The following is an 18,797-nucleotide window of genomic DNA, read 5'->3' as shown; positions in this document are numbered from 1 at the left end:
ACATTCCAGCAAATTGTTTTGACACTATTTGTATCTAGTCATAGACTGGTCATTCAGTTTATCCTTTGTTTGATTCAGGTACGTGATGTTGATAAGCCACAAAAATAGCAAAATATCATTATCCATCACTCCTGAATGGGATTCGGGGTGAGTTGTCGGATCTATTTTAAAACGGGGGCCACATTTTTCATTAATGTTTTACGTAGTGTTTTTGGTACCGAAAGACTTTCAAACTTCGTATACTTATCTATTTTGTGTTATAGAACAGAAAAATATTTTTGTATTCGAATTTATTTCATGTAAAAAATTGTCTTATTTCGATAATTTCAACCAATCACTGACAAGTATTCAGTTGTTTACATTTACTCCTTTGGCTGATTAAGCGGTGTAAAGCGTATTTAATCTCCATACCTTCGTTTTATTTGCTTTTTTCATTTTAAATTTGCTTTAACCCTAACCCTAACCCTAGGGTTAGGGTTAGGGTTAATTGTTTCAGAATCATTTGTTTATGTAGTCGGCACTTAATGTATATCGGCTGAATGGACGTCAGTGATTGGTTGAAATTACAGAAATACGACAACTTTCACATGGAATAACTTATGGATTTCTTTTTTTTTTAAGAAGACTAAGAGAAAAAGATGTTTTATATGATACATTCTACCAGTGTTCCAAGTTTCAAAGTGTTTTGTTAATGAAAAATGTGGCCCCCGTTTTAAAAAAGATCCGAGTTGTCTTGCTTGGCCACACTTTCAGGTGTTTTAACACCCGGTGCTTTGAGGGAATCGTCCCCACTATGCTACACAGCAGCATTCTGATGAACAAGCAAAACTCAATGAGTTTGAGTGGTCAATAATGTTTACAACACTAGCTTCTAATTCATATTTGAATGTATAAAAATATATATATATGTATAGAATATATACCGGATGTATAAGATATTTGAGGACAGATTTTTGTTTATAAAAAAAAACATATATAATAACAGATAATAACTTTATTTATCAAAAAATACTATGAGGATAAAAATAAACCTTCTTTTCAATAATGTTATTCAATAAAGCCACCTTCAACTTCAACAACTTCTATATGAGATCTAAATCATCTACATGCTTGAATCAAGTGACCCTAGTTCATTTTGGACATTACTCTGGCCATGGCAGCTTTCAAAGAATCTTTGGGGCTTAACAATTATTTTCAGGACCTCAGTATAAGCCTTGTGGAAAGAAATAAGGAGGCATTACATGTCCTTCATTGCTGACAAGCATAAACCGTGACAGTTACAGGAAATTTTGTATGCATAACACTTGAAACTTCAGAAGGGTCTGCACATAACCATCTGTCATTGCTTCAGTTAACTTTTTGATCTTGGTCGAAGTTTTTCTCATTTGAGGAAAATCAAGTCAAATCTTCTGCTGGATTTTTTAGTTTGTTTAAGAGCCTTTTAGATCCAATGTAGTAACTTTCTTTTGCTTTTTTCTGACAAACTGTCCTTTTCTCATCATTCATAGACATTTCTGACTGTTCCTTCTGACACATGGAGATCTTTCACAATTGACCTCATGGATTTTCTGGGATTGTAATCAATGATCTGTGGAACTTGCTGGATAGATTCAGGTGTTCTGATGATTTCAGAGAATTTAGAATGCTTTTTATGCTTTGAAAGTGGTGATACGTTTCCATCTTCAGTTTCTAGCTCCTTACAAACTTTGTAGACAAAAGATCTGGCAACTTTTAAAAAAATCGAGATATTTCTAAATCACTATGCTCAGCCTTTATAACTACAATAACAGCATGCCCCTTCATTTCTTGAGTTAGCTGAGGGTCTGCCATTACTATTTTCTGAAACAAAGATTATACAGAGTTAGCAAAAAATGCAACAATGACCCCAAAAAGGTATGTCCTCAAATCCCTTATGCACCCTGTATATATATATATATATATATATATATATATATTAATTATTAATTTCAAAATTTTGGCACAAGGCCAGTATGTTCGGGGGAGGGGGTAAGTCAATTACATTGGCCCCAGTACTCAACTGGTACCTATTTTATCAACCATGAAAGGATGAGAGGTAAAGATGAACATGGTGGAATTTGAACTCAGAATGTGAAAACTGACAAAATGCCGCTAAGCATTTCACCTGGCATGCTAACGATTCTGCCAGCTTATTGCCTTAATATATATATTAATTATTAGTAAGTAATAGAAGCAATACTAATGGCAAGAAATAATTTTTTACCCAACTAAACATGGATGCCTTGTTAAAACAGCAAATACTGTGTTATTAGCCTTGAGACATCCTCTCATATATGTGTTTGTTGCATAAAAGCACACGCATAGAATGTAGCAGATGAAACTCGTCTGTAGTGAGAGCCAGAATTCCCGTGTCATGTGATTTCATTCTGTTGGAATTTATCAGTGGGAGACACCAATCACTGAATGACAATCAAATCTCACTGCTACAATATATAGAATTTCAGCAAATCGCCAGCAGGCTTATTAAAAATTCATTGTTAGTAATGAAGACAATATTAATGCTAAAAGGTAACCTTTGTGTCCAACTTAACATAGATGCCTTGTCAAAACACGGAATAGTGTGTTATTAATCTTGAGAGATCCTCTCATATAGGCACTTGGTACTTAAAAGCACACACATAGATTGTAGCAGACAAAATTTGTCCCTCATCGTTACTGGAATTCCCATATTACATTCTATTGGAACTCATCAGTGGGAAGCACTGGTCACTGCATGACAATTAAATCTCACTGCTACGATACAGCACAAATAGCCAGCAGGCTTATTAGAAATTAATTATTAATGGCAGAAGCAATATTAATACCAAATGCTAATCTTTATATCCAACTTAACATGGATGCCTTGTTAAAACACCAAAACCATATAAAATGGGGATTCCAGCACCCATGACACACAAACTTTGCTACGATCTGTGTGTGTGCTTTTATGCATCAAGCATCTAATTGAGAGGATCTCACAAGGCTATTAATGCAGTATTTGGTGTTCTAACAAGATAACCATGTTTAGTTGGATATAAAGATTACCTTATATATAATCATCATTATCATCATCATTGCTTAATATCCATTTTCCATGCTGGCAGGGGTTGGACAGTTTAACAGGAGTTGGCCAGCTGGAGAGCTATCCACACTCCAATTGTCTGTTTTGGCATGGTAGCTACAGCTGGATGACTTTCCTAACACCAACTACTTTACAGAGTGTGCTGGGTGCTTTTTATGTGCCACCGGCACAGTTGCATTTATGCGGAAACCAGTATGAGTGCATTTTATATGGCACTGGCACTTGTAAAGGACAAGCCTAAATGTGTAGAAGACAGTGATTTTACTTGACTTGACACCTCTTCTCAAGTACAGCAAATCACCACAGCTCCCAGTCCTTTGTCATTTCCTCAGTGAGGCCCAGCGTCTGAAGAGTCTTTCACACCACTTCATCCCACGTCTTCCTGAGTCTACCCCTTCCACAGGCTCCCTCCACAGGAGCTCAGCACTTCTTTATAAAGCTGTCCTCCTCCATATGCATCACATGACCATACCAGCACAGTCTTCTCTCTTGCACACAAAATCTGATGCCTCTTATACCTAGTTTTCTTCTTAAATCATTTACACTCTGTTGTGTGTGCATATGGACATTACCCATCCAGTGGAGCATGCTTTGTTTCATTACTTTCAAGCCTTCACATGTCCTCTGTAGTCAGAGCCCATGTTTCACTGCCATGTAACATAGCTGTATATATACAGGCATCATACAATCTGCCTTTCACTAAGAAGGAGAGGCCCTTAGTTACCAACAAAGGTAGGAACTTTCTGAACTTTACCCAGCCCATTCTTGTTCTAGAAACTACACTACACTTTCAGAACTTCTTCCTCCACTGCTAACTTTGTTGCCTGTGTAACAGAAGCCATCTCCTATTACTAATGATCCCCCCTCCCCCTGTGCATTTCAGAAAGTCTATTGTCTGCACATTTTTAGTGTTTATTGTACCCACACATTTGCCACACACAAAAACTATTTTCTCTGTTAACCTTCCTGTGATACCGTTGCAGCTCTTGTGTGTCCAAAGCTTGCACTGGGTACAACATATGCAGTTTATAGCAACACCTTTTTTACATATTGAGCAGGGCCATCTCCTATTGGAAATCTATAACAAGGATGCTATTGTCCACTAAGTAGGGTATGTTTTTAGATTTTTTGCAAAGAACTTGTAGATGCAAGTGCTACTAGTTGAACGCTTTGCATATCAGATACTAGCAAGTTTATGTGGTCATCAAGAGAGAATGTGTGTCATTTAGGAGCCTTCATCTCAACAGCATTATTATACTTATAATAAGGGCACAATTATCCACTAATTGGAGTATAAAATAGATGAAAATTTTTCTTATTAACCACATAATCAGAGAGCCTGACCTCTTGTCTTTTCTTTCCTCCTGCAGAAAGCTCTCCTCAGTTTCAATAAACTCATAGATGTCGAACACCCTGAAATATATGATGAAGCTGGTCGTGTCATTTGGTTCACCATTGCTTTGTAAGTATTGTTTTGTTGTAGTTTCTTCATTATGTGATACATTTAATTCATCCTGGTGCTGTTTAATGCCAACCCCATCATTATCTGGTCCCTGCAACTCCCTTCATAGAGTCCTTCCACTATAGTCCCAAGCTGACCAAAGCTTTCTGAGTGGCTTTTTGGTGGGGGGATAATTTTTATTTAATCTTAATAATAATGTTTACAGTGAGTTATTCTGATATGAGCTTCAAGCTTTCAAGTAACCGTTTTCAAACTGAATAATGTATATTTTACTGGTTGCTTAAACAGGAAAAGATTTTTTCTTACAAGTATACATACAAAAAAATAGACACAAAAAAAGGAGGGAAAAAAAAAAAATATATATATCATCATCATTTAATATATGTTGAATGGTTTGACCAGGGCTGGTAAGCTGGAAGGTTGCATCAGACTGCAGTCTGCTTTTGCATGATTTTTTTATTGCTGGATGCCCTTTCTAATGCTAACCACTCTGAGAGTGTAATGGGTGCTTTTACATGCTACTGGCATGGGTGCTATTTGCATGACACCAGTGTCTGCCACAACTGCAGTTTTCTTCGGCTTGATGGGTCTTCTTGTCAAGCACAACATAATGCCAATGGTCTCGGTTATTGCCTCTGTGAGGCCCAGCACTCGAAAAGAACTCAGCCACTTTGCCTCCGTGAGGCCAATGCTCGAGAGATGCTCTTTATGTGGCACCAGCATCACCCATGACTACGATTTTATTTGACTTGATGGGGCTTCTCAAGTACAGCATATCGTCAATGGTCTCAGTCACTAGTCATTGCCATTGTGAGGCACAAAGTTCAAAGATCATCCTTCACCACTTCATCCCATGTCTTCCTGGGTCTACCTCTACCACAGGTTCCCTCCATAGTTAGAGATTAGCACTTATTTACACAGCTGCCCTTGTCCATATGCATCATATCACCATACCAGCGCAGTCGTCTCTCTTACATACCACATCTGATGCCTCTTATGCCTAACTTTTCTCTCAAGATGCTTACAACCTGTCGAACAAGCACACTGACATTGCACATCCAGCCTACACATCTCCTCAACTGTCACAGCCCATGTTTCACTGTCATGTACCAAAGCTATTCACACACAGGCATCATACAATTTGCCTTTCACTCTGAGAGAGAGGCCCTTTGTTGCCAGCAGAGGTAGGCACTCTCTGAACTTTGCCCAGCCTTATCTTATTCTCACAGCTATGTTCTTGGAGCATCCACCTCCACTACTAACTTGGTCACATAGACAACGGAAGTTATCTACTACTTCTAGCTTGTTCCTCTGGCAGTTGATGGAGTCTATTTTCAGCGTTTATTGTACCTGTGCATCTTCCACATACAAAAGCTAGTTTTCCTGTTTACCTTCCTCTGATATTGCTGCACTTTTTATGTGTCCAAAGCTTACATCGAGTGCATCTTATGGAGTTTCTGCCTATGCCTTTTCTACAGATCAAGCAGGGCCATCTACCTGAGGGGATTTGTGATTTTACTGCTTTCCTGTTTATTAAGACTGGTTTTTGCTCAGTTAACTCTAAGTCCCTTTGATTCTAGACCTTGCTTCCATACCTGGAAATTCTTCTCTAGTTCTGGTAGTGATTCAGCAATAAAAGTGACATCATCAGCATAGAGTAGTTCCCAGGGGCATCCTGTCTTAAATTCCTCTGTTATTACCAGGAGGACTGTGATGAACAAGAGGGGGCTGAGCACCGATCCTTGGTGAACCCCTACTTGTACCATGAGTTCTTTGCTGTACTCATTGCCAACCCTCACCTTACTGGTAGCATCCCTGTATATAGCTTGTACAGCTCTCACCAACCAGTCATCTATCCCTAGTTTCCGCATTGACCACCAGATAAGGAATCGAGACCCTGTCAAAGGCTTTTTCCAAGTCAACAAAGGCCAAGTACAGAGGTTTATCTTTAGCTATGTATTTCTCTTGCAGCTGCCTTGCCAGAAATATAGCATCAGTGGTGCTTCTCCCTGGTACAAAATCAAACTGCATCTCATCTAGGCTAACTCTCTCTCCCATCACTGTTACCTTCCCAGAGGATTTTATAGCTATGTGTCTTGCTGTGAGGAACCTGGCTGAAGCCCCTCTCCTCCTAACATCTTGGATGCAACATACATCAACACACCTCCATACAAACATCTCAACAATCTTGCGAGACCTACCTTTCAATGTACCTACATTGACAGTGCCAACTCTGAAAACTGGGAAAGGGATGTGGGAGGGAACATGGGAAGGAGTGGTGGTACATTTCACATCATTTGTTCTCGCTTTAGCTCATTCAAACGTTAAAATTGTGGCCCCTACTGGGGGTAAGCATATATATATATATATAAAATATATAGTTTTAGGGAAAATAACCAAGTTTCAAGAACTCATCGATGAAAATCCACTATCACATATAGAAAAATTAACAATTAAAAACACAATAAATGAGTATAATATAAAGCAAAGTAAATATCATAAGATAAATATATTTATTATATTTATCTTGAAACTTGGTTATTTTCCCTGAAACTATATATTTTATCTATAAAGCTCAATTTAATTTTAATTTTTTATAAATTGATTTTAATTGAGTTTTTACCTGTAATTTTGGATTTTGTCCCTAATATTATTATATATATATATATATATAGGTAGGTGGTTTGTTAATCATCATCATCATCGTTTAACGTCCGCTTTCCATGCTAGCATGGGTTGGACGATTTGACTGAGGACTGGTGAAACCGGATGGCAACACCAGGCTCCAATCTAAATTTGGCAGAGTTTCTACTGCTGGATGCCCTTCCTAACGCCAACCACTCAGAGAGTGTAGTGGGTGCTTTTACGTGTCACCCGCACGAAAACGGCCACGCTCAAAATGGTGCATCTCATGTGCCACCCGCACAAGAACCAGTCCAGGGGCACTGGCAACGATCTCGCTCGAAAACCCTACAAGGCCAGTCAGGCGGTACTGGCAACGGTCACACTCAGGATGGTACATCTTATGTGCCACCCGCACAAGAGCCAGTCCAGGGGCCCTGGCAACGATCTCACTTGGCTTGCCGGGTCTTCTCACTCACAGCACATTTCCAAAGGTCTCGGTCAGTAGTCATCGCCTCAGTGAGGCCCAATGTACGAAGGTCTTGCCTCACCACCTCAGCCCAGGTCTTCCTGGGCCTACCTCTTCCACGGGTTCCCTCAACTGTTAGGGTGTGGCACTTTTTCACGCAGCTATCCTCATCCATTCTCACCACATGTCCATACCAGCGCAATCGTCTCTCTTGCACGCCACAACTGATGCTTCTAATGTTCAGCTTTTCTCTCAAGATACTTACACTCTGACGGGTATTCACATTGACATTACACATCCAACGGAGCATACTGGCTTCATTCCTTGCGAGCTTACGTATGTCCTCAGCAGTTACAGCCCATGTTTCACTGCCATGTAGCATGGCTGTTCGTACGCATGCGTCATACAGTCTGCCTTTTACTCTGAGTGAGAGTCCCTTTGTCGCCAGAAGGGGTAAGAGCTCTCTAAACTTTGCCCAGGCTATTCTTATTCTAGCAGCTACACTTTCAGCGCACCCACCCCCACTACTAACTTGGTCGCCCAGATAGCGGAAGCTATCGACTACCTCTAGTTTTTCACCCTGGAATGAGATAGAAGTTGTTTCCTGTTTGTTTACAGTCTTTATTGCACCTGAACATCTGCCACAAACAAAAACTAACTTCCTAGTTAACCTGCCTTTGATGTTGCTGCACCTCTTATGTGTCCATAGCTTGCACCGGGTACATCTTATAGAGTTACTACCTACTCCTTTTCTACATACTGAGCAGGGCCATCTACCTGAAGGGGTTTGTGTTTTATCTACCTTCCTAGTTATTAGGATTTTGGTTTTAGCTAGGTTGACTCTAAGGTCCTTCAATTCTAGACCTTGCTTCCACACCTGAAACTTCTCCTCTAGTTCTGATAGTGACTCCGCAATTAGGGCAAGGTCATCAGCATAGAGGAGCTCCCAGGGGCAACCTGTCTTGAACTCTTCTGTGATTGCCTGGAGGACTATGATAAATAAGAGGGGGCTGAGGACGGAACCTTGGTGGACCCCTACCTCTACCCGGAATTCATTGCTGTACTCATTTCCAACCCTCACCTTACTGGCAGCATCTCTGTACATGGCTCGCACAGCTCTCACTAACCATTCTTCTATCCCAAGTTTCCTCATTGACCACCAGATAAGGGATCGGGGGACCCTGTCAAAGGCTTTCTCCATGTCAACGAAAGCCAGGTACAGAGGTTTATCCTTAGCTAGGTATTTCTCCTGCAACTGTCTCACTAGAAATAAGGCATCAGTAGTGCTTTTACCTGGCACGAACCCAAACTGCATCTCATCTAAATTGATTCGCTCCCTAATTAGTTGGGCTATGACCCTCTCTGTAACTTTCATAACCTGATCTAACAGCTTGATGCCTCTGTAATTATTTGTATCTAAAGCGTCACCTTTACCTTTGTAGCAGTTGACTATGATGCTGCTACACCAGTCATTGGGTATGACTCCTTCGTGTATCACCTGGTTCGTAATACGGGTGACTAGGCTATAGCCAACACTGCCAGATATTTTGAGAATCTCTGCAGTGATTCCTGATGGGCCGGGGGCTTTCCCGGTCTTCATACTCTTAATTGATACTAATATTTTACTAAGTAACATATCACCTTTTGGTGCATGCAGTGGTCATCATCATCATCATCGTCGTTTAACGTCCGCTTTTCATGCTAGCATGGGTTGGACGATTTGACTGAGGACTGGTGGACCAGGAGGCGACACCAGGCTCCAATCTGATTTGGCAGAGTTTCTACAGCTGGATGCCCTTCCTAACGTCAACCACTCCGCGAGTGTAGTGGGTGCTTTTACGTGCCACCGGCATGGTGGGCAATTATTGGTGGCAGGGAAGTGGGAACAAAGGTATGCAAGAGTTCAGGTACAGAAGCAAAGCAGAGCCCTGTACGGGGTTTTGGTATTGAGGATAGATTTCCAGTATAAGTGGTGGAGGTGGAAGTGGGTGGGTGCATTGTGGACAAGCAATGACCATTTTTACTAGAGAGCAATGACAAAACATTATGAAACGGAGAGAAAATTAAGGTTTTAGGGAATAGTACATGTTAATATTATGTTAATATTATGTTAATATTATGGGTTAGGTGAATGAATGAAGTGATTAAAACAGAGAAAATTTTTTAGTTTAGCTCTGCATATGGTAAGTGTCAACAACAACAATGAAACAAGCAATATATATATAAAAAATACAAACGCATGTGTGAAGAAGAACAGCAACTAGAGGAAGGAAGAGAGAAGGCAAAGAAGAAGAGGAAAAAAGTAAATGAAATAAAGAAAAATGAATAAAAATAAAGATAAGACTTATAGTAATTGAGAACAGTGGAGAGAAGAGTTAAGTCTATCAAGAATAAAGGAATGGAATGTTTTGGAGTGGTTAGTATTGTTGTGGTTCCTATTGATTTGAGGTCACCTATTCAGTTCTCACAGGTGGTATGGTATGCATATATATATATATACACACACACACACATATTATGCGTTAATGCTTCAACAAGTAGAAAAGCATTCGATTGGTTAAGAAAGTGAAAATAATCTTATAATAAAAACCACAAATTTTGTAAATACAGCTACTCAGGATTTCCTTGTCGAAATAATAATTTATTCTGCCATTTATCAAGCTGAAAACAAGACCTCAAAAGACAACTGACAAATAGATTTGTTTTCAGCTTGATAAATAGCAGAATAAATTATTATTTCAACAAGGAAATCCTGGGTGGCTGTATTTACAAGATTTGTGTTTTTTTCTTTATTTTAAGATTATATATATATATATATATATATATATAGTCAACTCCAGGACTTATTTTATTGAAAGTCTGATACTTATTCTATCAGTCAGTTTTGCTAAGCCACTAAGTTACAGGGTTGTAAGCACACCTACACCAGTTGTCAAGTGGGGGTGGGGGTGGGGACAAACAGATACAAAGACACATGATACATAGATATATACATGTCCATATATATAATATATATATATATGTATATATATATATGTATATACGTATACAACAGGCTTCTTTCAGTCACCATTTACCAAATCCATTCACAAGACTTTGGTCAGTGTATGGTTGTAGTAGAAGACACTCGCCTAATGTGCCATGCAGTGGGACTGAACCCAGAACCAAGCTTCTTACCACACAGCCACATATATAATATTTATAATGTGTCATTTTGTTTGCTATTGATAATTCCCACCACCACCACTACTTGACAACCAGTGTTGGTTTGTTTGCAACACCATAACTTAGTCGTTCATGAAATACATAAATAGAATAAGTACCAGAGGGGAAGTGAAGCAAAGAAATAAAATACTGCAAGGCTTGACAGAAATTCAATTTTACTGAGATGGACGAGTTTTCTCAAGAACAGCATATTGCCATTTTTCTTGGTCCCCTGCCATCTCTGAGAGATTCAACATTTTGAGATCAATTTTTACCACTTCATCCTGCATCTTATTTGGTTTCCTTTTCCCACATGTTCCTTCTACATTTAGCAGTTATTACTTCTTTATACAGCTGTCCTCATCTGCCTGCATCACATGACCACAGCAGCACACACCCTTGCACATCACATCCATTACAATATCCTAGTACACGCACACACACACACACACACACACACATGCACATGTTTGTGTGTGAATGTTGACATTTCCCTGTCAACAAATCATCTAATAGCTCTGTGTTTTTGAAGAGTGGAAACACCCTCAGTTAAAATACTGGTAACTGTTAGCAGTGGGAAAGCTTTCTGGCTGTAAAATAGTGTCTCAGTAGTATGTATGTAGTGGCTGAAGGGACATGCCATATCAGGTCGATATGATGTAGCATTTAGATGTGATGCTTGAAGGTTCTCACATTGGAGTAACCAGTAAACATCAAAGAATCAGCACCAAGAAGGAAGAAATATTTACATATATTTATTCATTTGCCCGACATGTAGTTAGAGATACAGCAGTAATTGAAGTGGCAGTGACAACAAGTTTGCTTGCTGGTTGATAGTGTAGAATTTGCTGTCTGCCAGTAGAGAGTGAAAGAGTAAGGAGTACACACTGCTGACTAGAAAGGTGGCATTGATTTCTTGCAGCCGAAAGCTTCTCTTTGTATGTCGAGCAAAGTGTGAAGGGGAAGTGCTGCTCTTGGTCGTGGCTGAGGCAAAGGATGGTGTTGCTCCTTGGCTTGGCTGACACAGAACAGCAAGAGATAGGAAATGCTCTCTGTTATATAGACTATGGTCAATAATGTAGGTCAAGCCCTAAACAAAGAGCTGACTTTTCCTTGACCACCACAGGTCCTTGGGGTCAAGTGTTTCCCCATCAATCATCTGGTGTGGAGAGGATTTCCCACTTGTTTTGACAAGCAATAAGTAGGTAGATTTGGTTTCAAATCTCAGGCAGAGCCAAGTGAGGTCCCTACATGTATTTGCCTAACCCATGCTAGCATGAAAAAATAAGTGTAAAATGTACAAGCTAATATTGTATAACTGGCACCCATGCCGGTGGTAAATTAAAAGCACCTTTCAAGCATGGAGGCAATGACAAATGACCAAGACCTTTGGCAATATGCCATGCTTCAGTAGACGACCCATCAAGCCAAAGGAAATTGTTGTGGCAGATACTGGTGTCATGCAAGTGGCACCCGTGATGGTGGCACATAAAAGCACCAATTACACTCTTGGAGTGGTTGGCATTAAGAAGTGCATCCAACCATAGAAACCATGCCAAATCAGAGTGGAGTTTGGTGCATCCCCTCAGCTTGCCAGCTCTGGTCAAACCATCTAACCCATGCCAGCATGGATAATGGACGTTAAATGATGAAGAGAAAAAAGATATCATTTAACATTTGTTGTCCATGCTAGCATGGGTTGATATATGTGTCTGAGTTTGGAGGGATATATTATCCAGATGGATACCGTATTGGCTCTCAGTTGAGTTCCAGTTAATGGTTAACCGCTTCAATCAGTATCTAATGTCTGTGATTATTGTTTGTTGCTTGTCACTCCATGAATTCTTCCGATGGGTAATTCCATGTACGCTTTGCTGGATGGTAGAAATTGTCTGGAATATATATTATTATTAATAATAAAGAGTATGGAGACTTGTTCATCCACAAAATTTATTTGATAATTTTATGTAGTATATTCTAATGATGATGATTATATATACATGTAATCATCATCATTGTTTAATGTTCATCTTCCATGTCTTCCATGGAGTTGGATGGTTTGACAAGAGTTGGCCGGCCTGTGGTCTTCAACAAGCTTCACTGTCTGCTTTGGCTTGGTTTCTATGGCTGGATTCCCTTCCTAAGCCCAACCATTTTATAGATTGGCTTTTTTTTATGTGGCACCAGCACTGGTTTTGACAGCTGAATGCCCTTCAAAATGTCAACCACTGTTACACCCAATGCATACACATAATAGAGTTCCTTATATACAAGGTGTATATAAGTGGTTGGCGTTAAGAAGGGCATCCAGCTGTAGAAACTCTGCCAAATTAGATTGGAGCCTGGTGTTGCCATCCGGTTTCACCAGTCCTCAGTCAAATCGTCCAACCCATGCTAGCATGGAAAGCGGACGTTAAACGATGATGATGATGATGATGATGATGATGATGGAAGGAAGTTAATTCTTTTGTATTTTTATTCCACAGACAGAAGGCTTTCATAGCCTGTGGTGTCCATGATTTCACTTTCAAAGACATTAGGGATCCACGTAAGTAAGTGGGGGACTCACATCTGATCCCCTTTTATTTTTGTCTCTATCTTCTACATATGTCTGTCTGTTTGTCTGCCTGTCATTTCGATTACTACATCAGAATTTATGTAATGATGTGTTAGAGCTAGCATATTTCATATTTTACATCTTTTACTGATTTCAGGTCATTGGATTGTAATTATCTTAGAGGACCACCACCTTCAAGAGGGGTTTTAATCTATTGTATAGCAACAGCCCCCCTCTCCACCCCCATCCAGTATTCATTCCAGTCTGTTTCCTAATTTACTGTGTTCACTTTATCAAGCCATTGAGGGATATAAAAAGGACACAATTCAAAATGCAGGAAAAATGAACACACACACACACACACACATATATATATATATATATATATATATATATATATATATATATATATATATATATACGTGTGTGTGTAGCATGGAAAGCGGACGTTAAACGATGATGATGATGATGATGATATATATATTGATAATTAGTAAGGGATTTCTCCACAGGTTTACCGGTTTGCTCACAGTTAGCTATTCAAAATGGGTTATTCAACAGTTTGTATATAAATCCAGTAATAATTCTCATAAGATAAGAATCAAGAGATATATTCCATTGGATTATTCTAGACATATTACCTTTAGCCATATAGATTTCCTGGAGTATTTAATAACGATGATGATAATAAGGATTATTATGAAGTAGCATTAACATTACCTTTAATTTCTTTTTATATAAATACAGCCTCAAATAGACCTACATATGTTTCTACTGTATCAATTAATAAACATTGCATTTGCAACCTTACTATAATACTGATGCAGTTTCTTCAGGGTCTTTACTTTAATATGCTTTGATGTAACTGTTTATATATATATATATATATAATTTATATAAGGGCATTAACTATATAGTAATGCCTCATGCTTAGAGGGACTAAATAAGTCAAAAACTACCAAAAAATAAGCAACATATTTATCAAAAGCGAGGGAAATGCAACTTTCAAAAATTAATCTCCTAAAAACATTTAACTTAACGTCAAACCACTGGTTTCTCAATTAATACAGCAAAACTGTGAAGTAAGCTGCATCTTTTGTTCATCAGTGCACGTATGGTCGAGACACATAAAAAATAAACAAAAATCAACATACCACGATGTACTCAACACAGCACAATGACTTCTGTTCATCATTATATATCCGTGAAAGAGGCTAGCCTTATCTAGTTGCATCTCAGTAACACGTGCTTTTACAGAATAATATTCAGCACTGAATATATTCTAATTATTTATAATATAATATAGGATAAAATCTTTATAAGAATTTATCAAGTAGTCAGCGTGAAAAAACCCCATAAGGAAAAAACCCATCGTTTTTTCCATAAATATATATAATTTATATAAGGACATTAACTATATAGTAATGCCTCACGCTTAGAGGGACTAAATAAGTAAAAAACTACCAAAAAATAAGCAACATATTTACCGAAAGCGAGGGAAATGCAACTTTCAAAAATTAATCTCCTAAAAACATTTAACTTAACGGCAAACCACTGGTTTCTCAATTAATACAGCAAAACTGTGAAGTAAGCTGCATCTTTTGTTCATCAGTACACGTATGGTCGAGACACATAAAAAATAAACAAAAATCAACATACCACGATGTACCCTATAAATTCTATAATGTACTCTATAATTTCTTATTTTGATATCTTTACCTCTTAACCTCTTATCTCTTATAAGTTATTAATGTTCCTAAAGAGAAATATAAACTTTCTAGTTACTTAAGTCTTGAAGAGTTGATTATAGCATGCCCATAATAAAGTACACATATTTGTGCATATTTGCATGTGTGCACATAGTTAAATATATGTATGTATCTGTGTGCAACTTATTTTTCTGATTTTTTTTTTCTGATTCTTAGCTTACAACTAATATAAAGATAGCATAATTTATCACCCCAGTATTCCATAAGTAAATAACCAGAGTAATCTTTATAGAAACCACCTTATAAGTAAATAATTAAGTACAGGTATGAATATTAAACCAATTCTATGTAATCTTCCCTTTCTAGTGTTGAAAATTGGTATATATACACAGTTTATCTATTCTGGTTATAATATCATTTTCAGTAATCTTAAATTTTTCTTTATACAGCATAACAATATTGTTTATATACAATCATCCATAGTACTCCATGATAATTTCCTCTGTATTAACATCATAGGTTTTATTAGCGTCTTGCCCCTTTATCTGGTAATTAACACCCTGATTTAGGGTCTTCCCCTACCCAGCCTCCTTTATAGACAGTTACTTATACAAATCCTAAAATCCTGACAATATTTATGACCATATCCAACTATAAACTGTCAACTCACTCTGTCTATCCATTCTAAACAGACACTATCCCCTAGCCTCAGATTTGGTAGTTGATAAAAAAAAGACTAATAAATTAAAAGTGAATCACAATCCTTTACAAACAATGACCCTAACAAACTTCATAAAGTTCTTAGAAGTGTAGTATATTCTGAGCTACATTAGTAGCAACATGGACTTTCTCCGTCTTCTTGCTCTGTTAGAGAATTTGAGCAAAATTATATTAATGTGTCCAACTGATTAAAAATTCTATTTATTTATTTATGCAGCTGAGGATAGCTCTGCATTTAAATTGATGTAATGATTGCATTGTTCAGTTAAATGGAGCTGCTTGAAACGGTCATACTGCATCACCTCTTGATATCCTGTTGCTTATTTTGATTTTATTCACCTTACTTTGAGTTGTACGGATAATAGTGCACTGACTTGGTGCTTCAACTTAAGTACCTGATTCAACTGAATCTCAATTATCATCATCATCATCATCATCGTCGTTTAACGTCCGCTTTCCATGCTAGCATGGGTTGGACGATTTGACTGAGGACTGGTGAAACCGGATGGCAATACCAGGCTCCAATCTAATTTGGCAGAGTTTCTACAGCTGGATGCCCTTCCTAACGCCAACCACTCATATATATATATATATATATATATATATATCATCTCCTATCCAGCCCTAAGGCTTTATTTTATTTTGTTTATTTTTTTCAGTTCCTTCATATGCCCACAGTTGTCCTGTTTGTTTCATCTCTGTCCCTTGTCTGTACACTAAATGTCTTGTCTTGAATTATATTTATTCCACATTTGTATGTTAACTTTCTATCTTGTATAGTTGTTCAGTTCTTGTCTGGTTGTTCATGCTCTGCCTTGTTTTTTGACTTGCTAATTCCCAGTGGCATTTTCGGTGTTGGCACTACCAGACAGGCATGAATTTGCATTTGACCCTCTGGCCGGTAACTGATGAGGAGTCTGTGACCTTCTGTGTCTACTTCTTGTTAGTTTGTGCATTTATTATGTTTTTAACGTGTGTGTGTGTGTCTGTGTGTGACATTCCTTCTTTTTCATTTTTCTGTAAAAAACTGATTTGTTCTTCCTTCCTTCACACCATCTGTCTCTACTGCTCCAGGTTTCTGACTAAATATAAATGCTTCATCCAAATGTATAAATTTGTATTCTTTCATTTCTCTATCTGTAGAATTTCAAATAGGGCATTTCCTACATGTCTATCTAACATGTAAAACACTGTAATAGCTTCATCAGAGCTTCAAGCAAGCACTCAGCTATGAGTGCATTGCAACTTACAGCAGAAACATAATTGTTTATTCCTTTGTCACTCCAATATTTCTTATTACTGCTCTATACTGGACAGATGCTTTGTTCTGAAGCATTTGTAGATTGAGTTCTAACATCAGGTTATTAGTATTGCAATGTCTAAGCAAAACGACAATAATGTGTATATGTATACATCCCAAACACATGGATATGATTCTATTTTACTAGGTCCAAAAAGGCTTATTGTGATCAGCAGTGCATGTATCAACTTCCTCCGATTCAAATCAAGCCATGATGGCCTCATTCAAGAAATTCTGGAGAAAATAGTAAGTGTTGATGGACGGTTGATGCTTTCTTGTTGTATGCTGTTGTTGTGACACATTATCTAAAGTATACTATAGCAGTTTGTATTAGTGTCTATAGTTGCAGTTGCTAAGCCTTGATTCAGCAGACCTGTGATGAAAGATGTTCTAGTTGTGACCATTTTGACATTTATTCAGACATAGTGGAAGCAAACAAACAAGCGCGTGTGCGCACACACACACACACACACACACACACACACTTCTTTCAGTTTCCATCTACCAGTTCCATCCAGAAAGTTTCAATCAACCAAAGATGCTGCATAATGATATATATATATATATATATATATATATATATATATATATATATCATCATCATCATCGTTTAACGTCCGCTTTCCATGCTAGCATGGGTTGGACGATTTGACTGAGGACTGGTGAAACCGGATGGCAACACCAGGCTCCAGTCTAATTTGGCAGAGTTTCTACAGCTGGATGCCCTTCCTAATGCCAACCACTCAGAGAGTGTAGTGGGTGCTTTTACGTGTCACCCGTACGAAAACGGCCACGCTCGAAATGGTGTCTTTTATGTGCCACCCGCACAAGCCAGTCCAGGGGCACTGGCAACGATCTCGCTCGAAAATCCTACGGGAGCCAGTCAGGCGGTACTGGCAACGGCCACGCTCAAAATGGTGCATCTCATGTGCCACCCGCACAAGAACCAGTCCAGGGGCACTGGCAACGATCTTACTTGGCTTGCCGGGTCTTCTCACGCACAGCACATTTCCAAAGGTCTCGGTCAGTAGTCAGCACATTTCCAAAGGTCTCGGTCATATATATATATATATATATATATATATATATATATATATTTGTTTTGCAAGATTTTTGATGTGAAATCGTGTGTTGAAACAGATGTTGTTGTACTTGGGGGTGGTCATATTGCCAGTTTAGCCAATAAAAACACACACACTGTATATTTGGTGTTAATTTGCTTCAGCTTTATATTACATTATATTACATTAATCCTATTTCGGCCAGAGTTCTTTCGTCACACTTCTGTGACCTCATCAGTGAAAAAAAAAAAAAAAAAGTAGGTATAAACACATGAACAAATAAATAAATAAAAACAAAAACAAACGAACATGTATTAACAGAGGATATAGATAATACAGGCACTCCCCATACACACACATGCACTTACAAAACATAGACACACATTGAGGGATACGCATGCGTAGACACATACAATAGGAATACAAAATACAAAATGGCTGATAGTTAGCAAGGTGAGACACACATAAGAAAGAAGAAAGCAAAGGACCACTGATGAGGTCACAGAAGTGTGACGAAAGAACTCTGGCCGAAATAGGATTAATGTAATGTAATGTAATATAAAGCTGAAGCAAATTAACACCAAATATACGGT

The 18,797-nt window shown here is 38.2% G+C and overlaps 1 protein-coding gene across 1 annotated transcript in view; it reads left to right on the top strand.

Moving 5' to 3' along the window:
* The window catches only part of LOC106877232 (uncharacterized), a 50,418-nt gene that overhangs the window by 14,080 nt on the left and 17,541 nt on the right, over window positions 1-18,797 (top strand). Inside the window, exons 4-6 of the mRNA XM_089345515.1 lie at window positions 4,471-4,562; window positions 13,344-13,405; window positions 17,292-17,389. Of these exons, the coding sequence (XP_089201641.1) occupies window positions 4,471-4,562; window positions 13,344-13,405; window positions 17,292-17,389 (252 nt within the window). The remainder of the gene's footprint in view (window positions 1-4,470; window positions 4,563-13,343; window positions 13,406-17,291; window positions 17,390-18,797) is intronic.

The sequence above is a fragment of the Octopus bimaculoides genome, chromosome 29, assembly GCF_046866305.1.
Source record: "Octopus bimaculoides isolate indiv1 chromosome 29, ASM4686630v1, whole genome shotgun sequence".
Lineage (NCBI taxonomy): Eukaryota > Metazoa > Mollusca > Cephalopoda > Octopoda > Octopodidae > Octopus > Octopus bimaculoides.
This window is presented reverse-complemented; position numbering and strand designations above follow the sequence as displayed.